Source organism: Anthonomus grandis, chromosome 6 (assembly GCF_022605725.1).
Source record: "Anthonomus grandis grandis chromosome 6, icAntGran1.3, whole genome shotgun sequence".
NCBI lineage: Eukaryota > Metazoa > Arthropoda > Insecta > Coleoptera > Curculionidae > Anthonomus > Anthonomus grandis.
Window position 1 is genome coordinate 14,545,454 of NC_065551.1, and position 18,575 is coordinate 14,564,028.

The 18,575-nt window shown below is 33.8% G+C and overlaps 2 protein-coding genes across 2 annotated transcripts in view; one reads left to right on the forward strand and one right to left on the reverse strand.

Annotated features, from left to right (window-relative positions):
- The window catches only part of LOC126737478 (uncharacterized), a 39,619-nt gene extending 32,305 nt beyond the window's left edge, over positions 1-7,314 (forward strand). Inside the window, exon 3 of the mRNA XM_050442398.1 lies at positions 6,908-7,314. Coding sequence (XP_050298355.1) covers positions 6,908-7,140 — 233 coding nt within the window. The 3' untranslated portion in view covers positions 7,141-7,314. The remainder of the gene's footprint in view (positions 1-6,907) is intronic.
- Positions 7,315-7,361: 47 nt separating this feature from the next.
- LOC126737481 (uncharacterized) lies at positions 7,362-15,089 on the reverse strand. Its single transcript, XM_050442401.1, has 3 exons — positions 14,967-15,089; positions 8,145-8,291; positions 7,362-8,084 (listed from the first exon to the last, which is right to left on the reverse strand). The coding sequence occupies exons 1-3, from the start codon at positions 15,025-15,027 to the stop codon at positions 7,873-7,875; spliced, it is 420 nt and encodes a 139-aa protein (XP_050298358.1). The 5' UTR covers positions 15,028-15,089; the 3' UTR covers positions 7,362-7,872.
- Between the last annotated feature and the right edge of the window lie 3,486 nt (positions 15,090-18,575).

Here is an 18,575-nt window from a genome sequence, read left to right on the forward strand (position 1 = left end):
TGGGTAGCACATGTTAGCTGTTACTACCTACTGCCCATTAACGTGGTCTGTAGTTTGAGTTTGATCCTTCTTTTCGCACATCGGAATTGCGGACACAATCCGCATTCCGCGTTGTTCGCAATCCCGATGATGTGACGACGGCGCCTTTACTGGCAGTCTCTGGTTATGGAACCTGTCACTAGCCGAATTTCGGGACTTTTTAAGTACAGTAGATTTCTGGCGATACAGGCCGAGGGCTCGTCTATGTGTGCCTTAGCCTGTTTTATGCTACGTCCTACTATCTATTTCGGAGAATCCACTTGTCCAGCAGACTCTTCAGTCGATGCAACTGCTACACATTTAGCTATACCGATTATGGATTTAGGCCTCACTAGCCTTCTTGCAGATTCCAGTCTAGCAAGAGAGTACATTTCCTCGTTTCCAGCATGGCCTGAGAGCCCAGGCACCTAGACAGGCTGAACCCTGTAGTCCACCTTTACCAGTTCCTTTCAGATGTACTCTAGGCACTCCATTATGAGTATGGAGTTCACCTTTGTGTTACGGTGTCCGCAGCTTAGAATTTTCTGTCCGCATTTCAACACGGAAAAACTTCAGCCTAGAGGACAATAGCATGCTCCCCAGCGATGTTTATTGTTCATTCTGGAGTTATCTGTATACCAGATTAGATACCTAGTCCCCTTATTCAATGTAAGGTCATTGGAGTGTTGCCACTCCTCTCGGCATGCGATATGGTTCACAAAACCCTTGCAAACCACAGTCACAGGCACAAAACACAGATATATTATAGAGAAGTGGTGGTTGCATATAAAGTGATCGAAATTCTTCTGACAAATCTGCTAGCGTCCTCTCGCTTGGCAACGGAAACTATTGTAACTAAGTTGACAGTTTAACATACCTAATTGGATCGTTTGGAAAGGCGTGGGCAAATAAAGGCGGGAAAATTCAAATTTCATTAAATAAGAAATCTCATAATTTTAATATTTAATTGCAATATTCAAAGCAAACACATAATTAAAGACTTTTTTAATTATATGTTTGCTTTGAAAAACTTACTTTTTCATTAGGTGTTAGCATCAGATATTGATCAGAATCAAATAAAACTCTTCAGCTTTATTTTACATATCTAAATGAGTTAATGTACTGCAATAATCAGTTAACAATAGTGTACAACATGACACCAATTTCAAAATGGAAATAAAACAATCTTGTTCTTTAATACATTTATTATTTAATTTTCCTGAAAAATAATTTCTTAAAATGATACATACATAATATACAATCAATTTTCAAAATCAAAATTCATTATAACAGATATTATATAAATTAGAATTAATCGAAAAATGTTTAGAAGTATTTTGTTAGCACTGAACTATGCCAAGATTAGAAAATATTGTGAAGTTTTATTTTATTTTACTAACACAAACATATTCTATAGAGGATAATAATATAATAATAATAAATGTTTTTTATTTGCAAAAATGCAATGCATAAAATCTTTATAAGTGAAATACAAAACTATATATGCAAATAAAAGGCCAAGTTCAAATTTATGCAGTATAGATATCCTTTTATAAAGTACATAGTTCAGCTAGTAGACAATGAAGGTAATGTTTTCGGATAATACTTAGGATTAACGACATAAATACTAAAATTTATGTACTAAACATACCCAAGTTAAAAGATTACATAATCTATATAACTAAAAATAATTTTAAAACAAAATATGCCAGACCCAGATATAAAGAACACAAAAAATACATACATAAAATATAACATTAATTCTGATACAAAAACATTCACTCTGATCCATTCTGAGTGCTCAGCTTTCTTAGTCTAGAGACTCAGTGAACACAGGAAGTGGTATGATACGAGCATGAAATAAAATAAAAAATAGGCAGTGCAAGCCTTATAAATAAATTCTTTAAATGATTCATGTGAAAAATAATGACAAAACAAATTTTTAAATAAATATGTATTGTAGTGTAAAGCCAGCAGTATCAACGTTATTAAAATTTGTTAGAGAGAACTAATCACAAGAAATACTAAAGCTCCAAGTCTTAATAAAATTTCCATTGCATATCTCTCTCCATATTTTTCTTGTGATGGGGACTGAAGGAAATAATAACATTTTATTATTCTTTTATTACTATGTGTATCACAGGTACCATATAATCATCACTGCCCATCAGAAGGAGAGGGTACGGCGTTTGACCAGATTTTCATAGTTCACGAAAGACATAATAATATAGCCTATGCGCAGTTCTCATTGCCTCGAATTACACCGACCTGGTGGTATGTCGGAAGTTATATTTAGACATACAATGCGCTGAACTCTATCCAGTGAGGCCCGGATTTTGCTTTTTCTGAATATGGGCACCAAACGATAGGCCCGTATATAAGAAGAGGTTTGAAGCCGTCCTGCAGGCCCATAATGCGAAGGTGGTTTTCTTAATTCTGATGTATGTGTGATTGTACCAGGAGAGTTTGAAATCTAATGTGATTCCCAGAAATCAAACTATAGGAGTATTGCAACTGCACTCTACCCAGAGACACAATTTAAGTTACAACGTTTTCTCGTGATGAGTAGAAGTTCTGCTTTTTTGGACATCATCAGACCCTTCTATTGTGGCAGTATCGTTCTCCGAGCAAAGGATTACCAGGTCATTAGCGTAGGCCTCTATGTAATAGGCATGTCCTATTTAAAAATTCGATCAAACTGTCGACCACTAAGCACCATAAGGTTGGGGATAATAGTCCTCCCTGTGGGCAGCCCTTAGCTGCCAATGTTTTGACGCTAAGCAAGTACATAACGTTGCGAGAGCATGGCCTGCATCCAACTCACCAAACATGGTTCTAAACCATGACACTCTAAAGCATGGGTATAGGGGCTAGGTCCATGGATTTGCCCGCCTGCTAGTCATATTGTTGCATGTGTAATGGTCTAACCAACTCAGTCATTATGTCTCTCTCATCTAAGCCATTTTGTAAAAGGCAAGGATATAAACCATCCAAGCCCGGACATTTTAAGAAACGGTTTCTGGAAAGTGAGGGCATTGATTGCAAAGCCACCTTCTGGAGGTAACAGCGACCCTATTTTATTACGATAATCCTTGGATAATACCTTGCACAGGCGTGTTGTGGAGAATGTGTTTTCAACATCCTCGCAGAACCAGCTCTGCCTTTTAGGGTCCCTGAGTATCTTTTTATACTATGTTTGAGCTGCGTGGAACACATTAAGGTATTAACATTTGCAGGCTGCGTCTGAGTAAATAGCTGCTCTCGAATGCCGCAGCTATCGCACGAGTCGGGTTGACAGTCCCGATCTCAGTGTCTGCCGGAATGGTGTATCTTGCCCGTACGTCCTGAAGACCACTGACTAGTTACTCTAGAAAGTGATCCCAATCGGTGTTTCTCAGATGTCTGTAGACTGGCGTTTGCTGACAATCATGTTTCCTCAGCTCAAATAGGCCTGGAGTCCGATATTGTAACTCTCCATGAGCTAAAAAGATTCACCAGGTTAAGTGAACATATCGTAAGATCGATGACTGATTGGCCCCTTTTGTAGTAGAAAGTAAGGACACCACCTCGGTTAAGTAGTTCTAGGCTGTTTGGGCACAAGAAATCAGCATTTTGGGTTATCATCTCTACATATCCAAAGGTCAGACCATGAGATTGGGAGACCCAAGTTTTTCCAATATTTGACCACGGCAGTGACGACCGGGGAGAGGAAGGTGAATCAAGTTCGATGGAAAATAGGAAAATAGGCAGAGCAGACTACTAAGTCCTTTTCCAAACCTATTGACAGTTTGACGGCTACTAGGTCTAGAGTGCAAAGATCTGTGAAAAAAAAACATTTATAGGATACAGGCGCGAGGATTTTCACAGGGTACATGTTTGTGCACTGTACTGCCATTTACTAAGCCTTTAACTATTAGCTACTGAGCTTTTTCCACAGAGCAGTAGTACACCTACTCGTATTATGCATGGTTTCTTATCTCTGATCGATCCTATCTTTGTGAATGATTTAGCCTCAGATGCCTCAGATGGGATTAATGCTGATGATATTAGTGACCACACAAAATTATATTTTAAAAACATACAATACTTATGAAGGTGTTAATTACACGTAAAAGTTAATAAACCTCTCTTGACCGACAACTGTAAGTTGTCGGTCAAGACAACTTACAGTTGCTACTACTATTAGCTACTGAGCTTTTTGCACAGAGCAGTAGTACACCTACTCGTATTATGCATGGTTTCTTATCTCTGATCGATCCTATCTTTGTGAATGATTTAGCCTCAGATGCCTCAGATGGGATTAATGCTGATGATATTAGTGACCACACAAAATTATATTTTAAAAACATGCAATACTTATGAAGGTGTTAATTACACGTAAAAGTTAATAAACCTCTCTTGACCGACAACTTACAGTTGTCGGTCAAGAGAAAAGGTCAAGAGAAAAACCTGGATATTTTCAATTTTTGCAGCACCGCGAAAATAAACGAGTTTGAAACCTAGGTATTCACTCTACATCACAAAGCTCTAATGATCTTCCAAATACCTTGGAAGATCATTAGAACCTAAATTTAAATTATAGTATAATCTATTATTTTTAAAAAATAGAGCTAAAAAGAACTCTATTTTTTTTAAATAATAGATTATACTATAATTTAAATTTAGGTTCTAGAATGGATTTTCCAGAAAATATCAAAAAGTACTCCTGCCAATTTGAGTCTAACTCAGCTGGAAACGATGGCCTTCCTTTTTATATGGTTTAACTTTATATGCCGCTCCTATTGAATCATTTAACTTTCTAATTAAATAAATGAAATTCATAGTCGTTTTTGTGCCAAATAAAAGAACCCTAGTAAAGTGAATAATTTTAAGCCAATAAATTTATTGCCTATTTCTTATAAAGGATTAAAAAGCGTAGCGTAATTGCATTTGCAGTGCAGGTCAATGCTTAAATGATCGTAATTGACTTGCTTCCAGTTCATAAGTCTAAGTTTTATGGTGATCACAACACATCAACTGCCTTAGCATGTCTTACGGATAATATTATGAGAACTTTTTACAAGAAATACGAGCAATCTTGGAGTGGGGCGGTAACAATCTGGTCAATTTTAACGCTAAAAAAACGCAGGTTACAGTATTTACGATGAAGACTAACCTTGATGGCCCGGAGCTGGTTATGGCAGGGAAAACATTGCCAATGAAATCATCTTTACATCTTCTAGGAGTCGAGGTCACCAACAGTCTGTTCTGGCATGACCACGTTGCCGAGGTCGCCAGGGCGGCTTCCAAAAAACTCGGAGTGCTTTTCAAAACGAAAAAACGGTATACACCAGAACAGCTGCTGACTCTTTATAAGGCTCAAATACGCCCTTCCCTCGAGTATTGCTTGCATGTCTGGAGCTCTGCACCCAAGCATAGTTTAAACCTGCTGGATTCTATACAGAAGAGAGCTATTCGTCTTATCGACAAACCAGAACTGACAAAGAGTCTGGATAGTCTGGAGCACAGGAGAAATGTGGCTGATCTCTGTTTATTCTACCGTTATTATCACGGTAAGTGCCCCTCTGAGCTGGCAGGCCTGATTCCAGAGGCAGACGCGTCTAGCAGTTGCGGCTCATCAACATCGAGTCCACCTGCCTACCCCAAGGACGTCGCTGTATCGGGACTCATTCATCTGGAGAACATCTTCTTTGTGGAACGGGCTTCCATCTCACATTTCCCGACGCATACAACCTACAGCGATTCAAAATAAATGCCCACAAATATCTTCGCGCAAGCACCACTCCAAGAGTGACATAGGACTTTCGTCTTGTGCATGTGTTTACTATAAAAAAAAAAAAAAAAAGAATATTTAATGAATTTTCCAAGGTATTTAATGTATTGGATCATCTTTTATGTTCCACGTTCAATATCTTGGATTTAAGCTGACATGCAGCTTTTCATTTAAAACGAGAAAAATAAAGAGTAAAAAGTATGCGAGGATAACGCGTTCTTCTTCTAATAAGGGAGACCTAGAATCTGGTATATCGTAAGGCAACAGTTATTATACAAATCTTGCATTACTTTGACTTTTTTGATACTGATGCAACATCTTTCAATCGTGATTTGGAGTCCGTACTATATTATTCTGCTGATTACGATTTAAGGAAAAATGCTTTAAATACTAAGTTACTATTATTCTATTCTGAAAATTGCCGAGCTGCATTGCAGCAACCTCTAAGGATTGTTATACATTTATTATTATACATCATGAATGTTCAGATTATGATATTCTCAAAATGTGCAAAAAAAACTTGGGCGGTACTTTAATACAGATTTAAGATTTAGAGCGCATATAATTTTTTTTTAAACTTACATAAATGTAAAAGTACTTATGCAAATCGGCTCATACTTCAAAATAAGTAAAACAAAACTTTGTGCATCGTTGATGTCATCAGTCTTTAATAACTGAAATGTTGTGTTTTTTCCCTGTTTAGATGTCGTTTCGAAGATAAGATTGTAGTACTTCAAAATGTATGATATCGTTTTATGTACAAATTAAGAAAATATGACGATGTTTTGGACAAAATAAATGAGTTAAAACTGCTGAAAATATCAAATAGAGTAAATTAGACATTTTAATATTAATTATGAAGGTTATTGGATCAGCTAAAAGTAGGTGTAGGTGCTGTGTATAGTCTAGCAAAATGTAGATGAGTTTTATAATACTAATTATTTTTATATTTCATAAATTTTGAGAATAAACGAATGATCGTTCTGATAGCTTAATCCAGTTTCAAGTTCTCAAATTACCAACCAAAACCTCCTAAATTAGCGTCCTTATCCCTTACTATAGTGCTACCAAACTGTCTCTGAAAAAATTACATAACACTATATCTATATTTTCCAGCAATAATGCCAGGAATGCCTCCGATCAACCATATAACCAGAGGCTGTCAGGCTTTAAGATATGGTGCCACGTGCGAAGATATTTTCCAGCAGCTGAGAAGAAGAAACGAGATCTTACCTGGACAACACACCTGCACCACCTGTAGTACCGATCTGTGTAACACTGGAAACCGTGCTCTTGGTGGAGGAGCTCTTTTGATTCTTTTAGGGTTACTATGTAGAAGGATGATTTAAGGTTAATTAAAAATCCGCATTGGGTGTTTACGTACAAAGGGCAATCAGTGTTGAGGATTATAGAGAAGAATTTGCCTCATTTTAAAAAGTTTTTATTTTTTTAATGTAGTTTTAATCTTTTTAGATGTTATTAGTTTTTACTTCTGTTGACCATTTTTTATTAAATACAATTGATTTAAGTTATAACGTTTTTTATTTTAAGAAATTACATATATTCATACATATAAAACCTAATAAGACAAAGGCATTCCAGGAATGTTACAAACGAGTATACACTCGAAATATCTATAACGAATATTCTGGGAAGCTCAAAGACATACTTGAAACCTACTACTCAAATTTAAAAAATTAAATAAAATAAAATTAAAAATTCTTAGGCATTAAAAATGAACACACTATTCCCAATTAAATTGAGTGTATTCTGAAAATTCTGTATCTAGTTTCTAGTATATATTTTTTTAAATTCAGCATTAAAATCAGCTTTTTGTAACCAAACCCTAGAAAATCAGCTTAAGTGACTGGCTTCAAAAGTAGTCCACTTTAACGGATATAATGCTTCTATTTTTATAAACATTTAAATCTATAAACATAACAATCTATTAATTAACTTCAAGTGGTAAACCAATTTTGCTTATTCATAGGAAAGCACTTTCTAAAAATATACATTTTTATAGATAACAAAAAATAGCACAGATTAAGGTTATTATCAAAAAACTGTTAAAATCTTTTATCTTAATAGTACAACAAACTGACAATAAAAGCAACAAGAATAACCACAAAAGACTGTCCAACGATTGATCCAGAATTACACAAGTTTCTATCAGAACACGTGGAGCACTCCAAAAGTTGATCTCTGCCATTTCTGAAGAAGCTGTACCTCCTCCTGAGCTGCTCGCAAATGTCGTAGGGTTTGCAGGAGCGGTGCACCCAAGTCATACCATCATCTGCAAAATACCCAAATATGAGTGTGACGTTGCAATTGCATGTGAAGTTTTTTGACTTACGATTGACGACGTATTTAGCACACACTTGTTCTCCCCTTTGGCACACGGATTTCCGATGGTTCTCGTAAAAGTTGAATCGTTCGCAGTCATTTATTGGGTTGGTGATGCCGATGTGACTGCTGCATGTGAAGCATTCTAGGGACGAACCTAAAATAGTAAAAGTTTTGTTGACAAAATAAGAAAAATTACTTTAAATAAAATTGACGTTTTTTCTTATACCTTTTATGCTAATTTAGTGATTTTTGTAATTTAAGTATTGTACAGGATACTCTACAGATATTTTTTAAATAAAAAAGGTGATCGCGGGATGAAAACTAAATTCGCGAAAAGAAATTTGGTTTTATGAAGCTTCTACTATATACCGGGTATACCATAAATAATGGTTAATAATTTAACAAGAGATTTCTTCAAAAAAAAATGAGGTTAAGCTAAATTTTCCTAGTTCGAGAGTCAAAGACAACTAAGATATAGGGTGATAAATGAGGGCACTACCAACAACACTTTGATTACTATACTTCTCTAAAAAATATCGCTACGATTTACCCTTCTTGAGATATTTGCATTTAAAGTTTTCAATGCGCTCAAGATAAAATTTTATTTTTCCATTTCAGGTTAAAATATTTATGAAGTAGAATAAGATGAATTATTATAAATGTCATTGTCATTGTCACTCATTTAGTATCGTTATATATTACCTTTTATTGCCTTAGTTCTATTAGTTATTGTTATTTATTGTTACTTATTGCGTATGATGTTAAAATCGAAGACTTGGCTTGCACGAAATCCAGACTTTAACCCGTTAGATTTTTGCATTGCACATGAAATTAATGGTAAAAATATTAACGGCTGCTAAGTCATTTCGAAATGAGCAGTTATTTTTTAAAATTCGGCGATCTTTCAGTAAAGAAATGTATTGAGACAAATGGTCACAAGCCATGTAAAGTCCAGTGCAACGATATATTAGAATGGTCACCCGTCAAAACACCAGCATTTTACTTCTCAAACAATGTAAATAGAAGGTGGATGACATTGTTTGGCAGGTGGAATGCTGGTGTTTTGACGGGTGACCATTCTAATATATCGTTGCACTGGACTTTAGCTTATTTACTAACAAATATTTTTTTTTTAAATTATCTTTTGTAGATATTTTATTATTCATTCGAAGTGTAATGAAGCAATTTAAATAGTTTATGAATGTTATTTTTTTTGAGTCCATTAAAAAACTTTGAATGTAAATATTTCGAAAAGAGTTAATTGTAGCGAACTTTTATAGTAGATGTTGCTTAAGCCAAACTGTTTGTACAATGCATATTTTAAACAAAAAATTAAATTATTTTAAGCATAAAAAGTTACAAAGTTTTTAAAAAAATCAAAATGTTGCTAGTGGCGTCCTGTACGACATAATTTTAAATTTATTAAGATTTAGCATATAAAAAAACTATTGTCCAAACTTTGTTAAAAACGAAGAATAAATGCTAGATTTATGCTAAATTACCATTATTTATGGGACATTCGTAGAAAAAACGTCTCTAAGAAATAATTCCATACATGAACTATGTGTGTCAGGTCTAATACTTTCTGAACTAGAAGCAATTTTGCCTGCATAGGTAACTATATTTTTTAGTTTTCTAAAGAGTACTTAATAGGTTTCCTAGGAAATAACTTTATCTATAAACGATTTTTGTGGATCTAATACTTTTTGAGCAATAACCATTTTTACGTCCAATGCTTACCAGAATTGAGAGTTTTTTGTTTATATTTAAACCTTCGGACTTTAAATTGTTCCTGAACTGAATCAATTAAAGCAGTTTTAATTTTTAAGTAACGCGAAACTAAATGAAGCTTACACGGCAAAAACGATGAAAGTCAATTTTTACAGTAAAAGACAATATTAATACCAAAAAACTGCGCGTGAAAAGTAGAATCGAATGGCCAGGGCTGCTTGGCAATATCGCTGAAAGTCTAAAAGTTATTCACGAAACAAATAACCTTATCCACGACAAAAACGCTGAAAGTCGATGCAAAACACAGCAAAAACGTTGTAGGTGCTTTTGGGCGGTCGCTAAACAACACGACGATTAAAAAGATCAGTTCCCGCATACACGTACACGGGTCCGGTTCAAGTCTGTGCTTGTTGTGTTTATGTTTATCTACATAATATAAGTAGTGTCTTTTTTAAAATTTTGTGATGGAGAAAAAGGCAGAGACTGTAAATCGTGAAAGCAGTGATGAAAATACTATGCAGAACTTAAACGTGGGATCTAAGAAGAGAAAAAAAATTGGAAGAATATGTGATGTTATGAAAAAATTAAGGTTCACACGAAATAGGGCCAGACTGTAAGTGCTTCAGGTATAAATGCTTTCAAAATATTGGACTTTTGGAAAGAAATACCATTATTAAGGAATTTAATAGCATGTCAAGCAGAGATGAGCAGAACAGTTACTTAACTGGTCTTATATCCATGATTTCCATAAAGAACCGTAGGCCAAGAAAAAATGAAAATGATGCCAAAATTCACGATAAAGCATATTTTTATTAAGTAAGAGTTCAGCGACAGGTTGATAACCGTAGTAGCTGTATTGAAGTGCCCGTTTGCATGAAGGGTTTTGTTTCATTACATGGAATTGACAATTCAGGAGTCCCTAAAGAAAACTGGTAAGGCGCCTAAAGATATGAGAGGTAAATATAAACACGTACATTGTGCAAAGCCTTCGACCACATCTGCGGCCGTAAAATATCATATTTGCTCCTTCAGGTGCAGGCAGAGCCACTACAGTCGAAAAAAATCTACAGTCGTATATTTACCAGACACTCTAACAATAAGAAAAATGTACAATATGTATAAGGCTTTAAACCTTCCTGATGTTTCATATGAATTTTATCGCAAAGTTTTTAATAATGAGTTCAATATCAAATCTGGATATCCACGCAGTGATACCTGCAGTATTTGCGATAAATATACTGCAGAAAAAACAGCATTATTGAAGATTAAAAACGACACAACCACGTCAGAAATAGATGCGAAAATACTTCAAGAACTTAAAAAAAAGGAAATAGAACATGAACTGCATTTGCGAAAGGCCGAAATGTTCTATGATCGTAAAAAAGAAGGAAGAAAGAAAAGTATGAAGAGTAAAGAGTTCGAAGCAATAGTGATGGATTTACAAAAAAACCTCCCTATACCAAACATTACAACCAACGATGTATATTATAAACGACAACTTACTTTCTGTTCGTTTAATATTCACGTGCTGTCTACTGCCAACTCCTATTTTTATTGTTACCCCGAAAATATCGCAGCTAAGGGATCAGAGGAAGTTATTTGATTATTGCATCATTTTATATTTTCGCAGTTAGACTCCAGTGTAAGGGATTTAGTAATATTTTGCGACTCATGTGGAGGTCAAAATAAAAATTATAATCTTTTTAAATTCATTCATTACGTAGTTATTTCCACACGAAGACTTGACAGCATAAAAATGATTTTTCCAATAAGAGGCCATTCTTATTTGGAGTGTGACAGGAATATGGGACTCATTAACCAGCGGACCAAAGCTGAAACTGCTGAAGATTGGTTGGATGAATTTAGGACAGCCCGCACAAAACCTAGCCCATCTAAAGTCATAGAAGTAGATCAGTCCTTAATTCGCCAATAAACTCAATTTCTTTCGCCGAGTTTTAAAACAAAATGACCATTTGCTGTCAGACCTATTCGCGAAATAGTGTGTGAAGTCATTCATCCTCAATATATTTCATTTAGAACAAACTACAATGGACCCTTCTAAACTTCTGTGATTCGTACCATCGCTATTGTCCCAACTAATGATATAATTGATATAGCAGGAACCCAAGAATTTTTTTTTGTCTGACAGAAGTTATACAGGTAATACATTTATATTTATACCTACTAGCTTTTCTTGATTACTTTTTTTTCAGATTTGTTGCCAATTAGTCTGGAAAAGTGGAAAGACTTGCAACAACTGAAGCAGTTTTGTGGTGACGCTGCCAAACATTTTTTCGAGAGACTTGCTCACAAGGCAACAAGTAAAGGATTAAGAGTTAAGAAGCAAATGAAACGAAAAACTGTAGACAAAAAGTAAAAGCTGCGAAAAGATGCGCTAAGAAAAAATAAAATAGAAGAGATAATTCCTATTTTTATGACGTAAATTTCTTACTATTAATGTTTATTTGTATTTACCTTGTTGTAGTAATAGTTCGTAGTATTATCTACTTGACTTGTGGTGGTCAAAAAAATTGACATCCATCGTTTTTGTTATTTTTTTAATGACATACAACGTTTTTGTCATTTTTTTTTGTGTACTTTCGATCAAATGATAGAAAATAAAGAAAATAAAAAAAAAATAACAGTCTAAGAATAATTTTATCGTTTTCAATGATAAATGGTAACCCGTTGATAAACATTTTGATTTAAAATTTGAATTATATGATTCCAAATTTAGTCTTTAAACTTTAAAATTCGTTTTCTGGCAAATAATATAAAAGTTACCTTCATCGTTTTTGCCGTGTAGGCTTCAAATGTTATAGTTTTTTCAGGACAACTAAAAACTTAGCAGGGTCCCTAAATAAAGTTATTTTCCAAACAAAGTGCGTTTTTTAAGAAATAATGAGAAATATGAATAACTATTTTGGTTAGTCTAATATATTTGCTGAGTTGTGCCTGCTAAGAGCCAATGCCTAGCAAATTTGAGGTTTGTGAAACAAATTAAATACTTAGTTTTTCTTTGAACCTATTTAAGTTAATTGTATAATTTTGTTACTGTATTGTAGACAACAATTTATAGATTTATTTCTGTGTCTGTGTAGAAAATTTATCATTAAGTTAAAAATTGACTTAACTAGAATAATTTTGGTTACTTATTATTTTTTTGACAAAATTTTCTTGTTTTTTAACTTTAACTTGAATACTCGTAAGAGAAGCGTTTTCCAAGGAATAATTTTCCATATGAACGATTTTTGTAGGTGTAATATTTTCTGAGCTAGGGTCACCAAAATTAAAATTTAACGAATCTGTGGATCTAATATTTTTTAAGCTATAACTAGTTTTGCCTTCTAAGTGCCAATGTTTAGTAAAGTTGGAGGCTTTGGCTTTAAATTAAACACTTTACACTTTTTAATTATTCTTGGACATTTTCCATATAATTTCCAAGCTATTTAAGATATATTAATAGGTTTTTGTCAATATTGTAATAAATTATCTGTAGATGAATTTTATGTGAAAAAGCTCAAAAAAGCAGCTTTTTTGAGCGGTTTGCACTGCGACTATCCAGATTAGCTGGAAGACTTTTTCAGTGGAAGCTTCGACTTTTTGCAGGAATTCTGGTAAATTTGTTCTCTAAAAAATCTCAGGAAAAAATAGCGCTGCAGTCGAATAAGGACAATAGCACAATAAGGGTAAAAAAGTCTAGATTTAACTATCTTATGGCAATTTAATGAAGGCTTAATTGAACCTTTATTAACCAAAAGTTGCTAAATTTAAGAATAACTTCAACTTAAGGAATCATTTGATATACGAACGATTTTTGTGGGTCTTATAGTTTCTGAGCTAGAACTACTTTTACCTATAAAGGACCAATGCCTACCCGAATTTGGATTTTTAAAATAAAGCTATCCAAACTATTTCAGACATTAATAAAAAATTTTACTGCAATATATAGAATAATCTGTAGATAAATTCAATGTGAAAAAGTTGATCTTATGTTGAAAATTGAATCAACTAAAATATTTTTGATTTGTAGGTAATCTTTAAACTAAATTTTATAGTTTATTTCAGAACAACTAAATGAAGTTTTTTCTTAAAGAAAGGAAACCTTTTTTTAATCTTAGGTTGAATATTAAAAAGATTTTTAAGGACAACTAGAAACATCTCAGGTATCTAAATAAAGTTTTTCTCAAAGAAAGTAAGTTTTCTAAGGAAAACTTACAAATACATATAAAGATTCTGGTGGTCTTCCATCATTTTTTTAATACTAATAAAACTGGAGATATCTAAACGCTCTGCAATGAATCTGTCACTCCTTGCGTCCTTATTTCTTGAACTATTAATGAAATTTGATCTTGTTTACCAATCAGCATCCTTCAAGTTGTTTGTTTTATCGGAGCATAGTCTTCATTGTTATTTCGATGCTGCACCAAATCAGTATTCCCAGATCATTTTCGTATAAGAAAAATAGTCGTAATATTAATACTCTGGCTTATGGTCAAATTGGCAGAGGATTCTTTAGAAAGCTGTTGTAAACATATAGAAAAACATCTGCTTAAATGACTTGTTCTCTCGTTGTTTCAGGTGTTGTCCATATCATTTCAAGTTTACCATTTGAACCCAAACAGTAGATTTCTTATGCGTAGATAACTTCTTTATAGGAAAAATTATTTGGCTATATACTTTACATCTTTTCATAGACTCAATTAAAATAGTTTCTCCCTCTTTTCCTTTGTTAGATAGCTTAACGACTCGACGAAAATACGATGGATTTTTCTATATACGATGGTAAGGTGGTGCATACTGGGGTACCCTAATGAAACCTCTAGGGTACCCTAATGAAAATTAAACAAAGCACGTTTCTTAAAAAATAGTCCCATATATGAGCAATCTTATGTGCTTTATACTCTAAATTAGAACCAGTTTTGACTAGAAAAAACCAGTGGTTACAAAACTTAAAGTCAAAAAATTAAAATATGAAAAGCACTACAGTTTATACATACAGTTACTATATTAGCAAAATTATTAGTGTAAACTGGACAAAAACCCAAAAATAGATTAAAAATAAAGTTAATTTCGTTATTAATTTAGTATATTTTACCTAGTCTTATTAAACAGCCCACCAAAACCAAGCGAAAACTCAAAACCGTAATTTTTGCCATTTTTTGTCAACGTTTATTATCTACATTAACCCAGTGACTGAAACCATTTGCGTGTAAATCGGTGCCAAATATTGGTGATTCAAGGTTTCCATAAAAAAATTTAGAAGTTTCTTAATATTTAACACTTTGTTTGTTTTTCCAACGTTATCGTATAACATTTAATTTATGTAAAGGATATATGAATAACGGAAGCTTAATCAGTTTAATCAAAATTTAAATAAATGAGTCATGTAAGTATTAAAATAATTAGGAGGAAAAACATTTTTGCTAATTACACTATGCAAATACAGAATGAGTCTCCAGGAATCGCATCGATCATCTATGGGAAAACTAAACTTTACTGTCAAATTAGCACACAAATAAACAAATAAAGTTGATGGGAGAAACTCGGCTAAAATATATTTAAGATGAAGAATATGAAAAATAGGTGTCAAAATCTAAATCCTTTTTGGCTTTAATATCTAAGCCATGACCTATATCTAAGCCAGGCCTTTTTTCATATATTTAAGTTTTCATGTCTATTTACTTACTATTATTACTTTTTCCCAGGTAAATATGTATTGTCTTTTGTGGATTTTAAAACATTAGTATTTAGATTACAATGATATCTAATTGGCAGGTTATAGATTATTGTAACTATTCGCTTTTGTGAAACTTTGAGTGAGCCAATCGTATTCTAATAAACCGCTCCTCAGCCGTTATACAATATGTTAACTGTGACTGGACCAGTGCAAAATACTCAGTTTTTAGGTATTTTATTGGTCAAAGAGTTTTTAATTGGCAAAATAGGTATAATAGCGACCATAGTTTCTTATGCGATGCTAATAGCGATTATAGTTCTCGATGTGTGTAAGTCCCATTTAAATGGCCGTCAAAAAATTCCCAAATATCTTGCGTTACGAAATGTATTTCCTTTTACAAGAAGAAAAGAAAAAAGTATGCATATGAAACAATGGTTCCAGAATATCTAAGAGATAACATTTTATTAATATACAGTGCGGCTTTTAATTGCCCTCCACCCCTCTTATCTTTTGACTGCGTTTATATAAAAATTGAAACTTGGCACACATCATTAGCAAACTAAATATTCCTTTATGGTTTTTAGCTCACTTTGCAAAACTATAGAGAGAATATTTTTGCTATTTTGTTCTGTGAAATCTTATTTGTACCTTGATTTAATCGAGAATCTTGATTCACGTCCCCTTGCTGAAAATCCACAATAGTCTACTTTCACAGTTGGTGACACGTGTGATGTATCTTCTGCTACTGTGAAAAGGGTACTTAAAAAACATAAATTTCATCCGTATTTCATCGTAATTCAAATGGTTCATTAATTGACAGAAGATGATCCTAATCGAGCCTGCTTATGTAAAGAACATTTGTTTCAGTGACGTAAATTCCCACATATTTCGTGAAACACACACACATAATACGCAGAAAAAATAAATGTGTGGGCTGGCATATTAGGGAATCACATTGTTGGGTCTCTTTAGACCAAAATTTGACAGGGGAACTTTACTTAAACATGTTGGAAAATGCAGTAGAGCCACTGATCTTTAAGATTATTGAAGACCTTCCTCATGATTTAAGTTGGAAACAGTTTTTCAACAAGATGGGGCACCGCCTCACTTTAGCAGAAATGTTGAATGTCAGAAATGTTGATAGAGTATATTTGACTAATACTTGTCGATAACTTACTGTTTGACTAAGCCTAATGATTGGTCGGCGAGGGCCTATCGAGTGGCCAGCTATGTCCCGATCTTACACCTCTGGACTTTTTGTATGGGGCTACTTGAAACAAAAAGTCTACGTCACCAAGCCAGAATCCAACTTCGATCTACGTCAAAGAATAATTGATGCATGTTGCAATATTGATGTTACCACTTTCCAAAATGTTCGTGAAGAATTCTCCAATAGATTATTAAGCGGCCCTCACAAGATCAGTATTACTGACAGTATTCAATACTGACAGACTTTCGTCAATCGTTTTTTCTCCTTCTCAAACGGTGAATATTTTTATCATTTATCAGTCAAACATCAACGTCCTATTTACGCACTTCAAGCTCTTTTGTATAGTTTTTTTTGAAGCGCAACGGATAATAAATCAAAAGCTTGAATTGCTATTATTATATCGCAATGCACTGCAAGTTCTAAACTCAAGAAAAAGAGACGCTGGATGAAACAATGGATTAGTCAACGTGAAAATTACACCCATCTAAATTTATTAAATTTTATCAGAGAAACAGACCCAAAAAACTACAAAAATTATTTTCGGCATGATGAGGCAACTTATATCAGCAAATGAAAGATTGGCGCTAACTTTGCGTTTTTTGGCAACTGGGAAATCATTCGAAGATATAAAGTTTTCCACTATCATTTCTCCCAAGACCATAAGTGAAATTGTAATGGAGACTTGAAAGGCAATAGCTGAAGTTCTGAAAAAATAGATAAAAGTAAGTTAGACTTATAAGAACGTTTTAAAAACTTTTATTGTGTATTTACATAGTTTAAGATTAAGTAGAAATATTTAATTAATTAATTAGTGACAAAGTGATATAATATTATCCCAAAAATGTGGTAATTTTCCAGAGTTTCTGTAGTTTGCCGTGGTTTTAGCTGTCCATCAGCTTGTTGCTGTCACTTCATCGTTAAAATTCACTTGATGGGGCTGTAGTCCTAATATTTGTGTTTGTAAGGTAATCGTAGGAAGAGCTATAAGCGGAGAAGCCATAGGCGGAGAAATCATTGGCCATGAAACCAGGATTGGAGAAGACATGGACAATGAACTGTATCCGTAATTATAGTTGGACAATGATGAGGTTTGAGCCGACATTGGCCGTGAAGAGTATTGGTAACTGTACGTATCAGCACTTTATTGGCTTTATCACACTTTATTGGCAAAAGATTCTGGAGGTAAAAATATTTTTATATTAACGGAGTTTCTTGCTAAAGCACTCATTTCTGCCTCAAAAAGTACGCCATTTATTGCCTTTTCGGCTAAAATTCTTTGTTGTGGATCTAGTTTTTTCAACTTTTTCGGCCCAAACTTTAGTAATGGGGTATTCGTCGTCTTTTTTAAATATTCATATGCCGGAGATAATAGCTGTTTATTATCTTGTTTATTTTCTGCAGATTTTATTTTTTTTACGTTCGATGTAGTCCCAACGCAATTTTTCTCATTCACATTTTTGGTCTTTTTAGCATCCCAATTGCTATGCCCAGGAGTAGTATAAAAAAAAAATAAACAAAGGTTTTAATAATTTTTTCACTTTTTTTCAGATACCATCTATCCAAGAAGAATGGAAAAGAATCGCAAGAAACTTTGGATCAAAATGGAAATTTTGGCATTGCCTTGGAGCAATTGACGGAAAGCACGTCGTTGACTTTAAACCAGCAAATTGTGGTTCAAGATACCATAATTATAAGGGTGCACACAGCATTGTTTTAATGGCTATTGTCAAGGCCGATTATGAATTCATCACGGTTGATGTTGGGACAAATGGGCGCGTCTCCGACGGGGGAGTCCTTTATTATACTAAAATATTAAT

What these genes read in the sequence shown, in the direction of transcription:
- LOC126737481 (XM_050442401.1), bottom strand. Translation starts at nt 15,027, where the DNA reads ATGGCAAAAATTACGGTTTTGAGTTTTCGCTTGGTTTTGGTGGGCTGT. An exon ending in GGGCTGTTTAATAAGACTAG is followed by an intron (nt 8,292 to 14,966) that starts GTAAAATATACT and finishes TTACTATTTTAG; the next exon opens with GTTCGTCCCTAGAATGCTTC. An exon ending in TGCTAAATACGTCGTCAATC is followed by an intron (nt 8,085 to 8,144) that starts GTAAGTCAAAAA and finishes GGTATTTTGCAG; the next exon opens with ATGATGGTATGACTTGGGTG.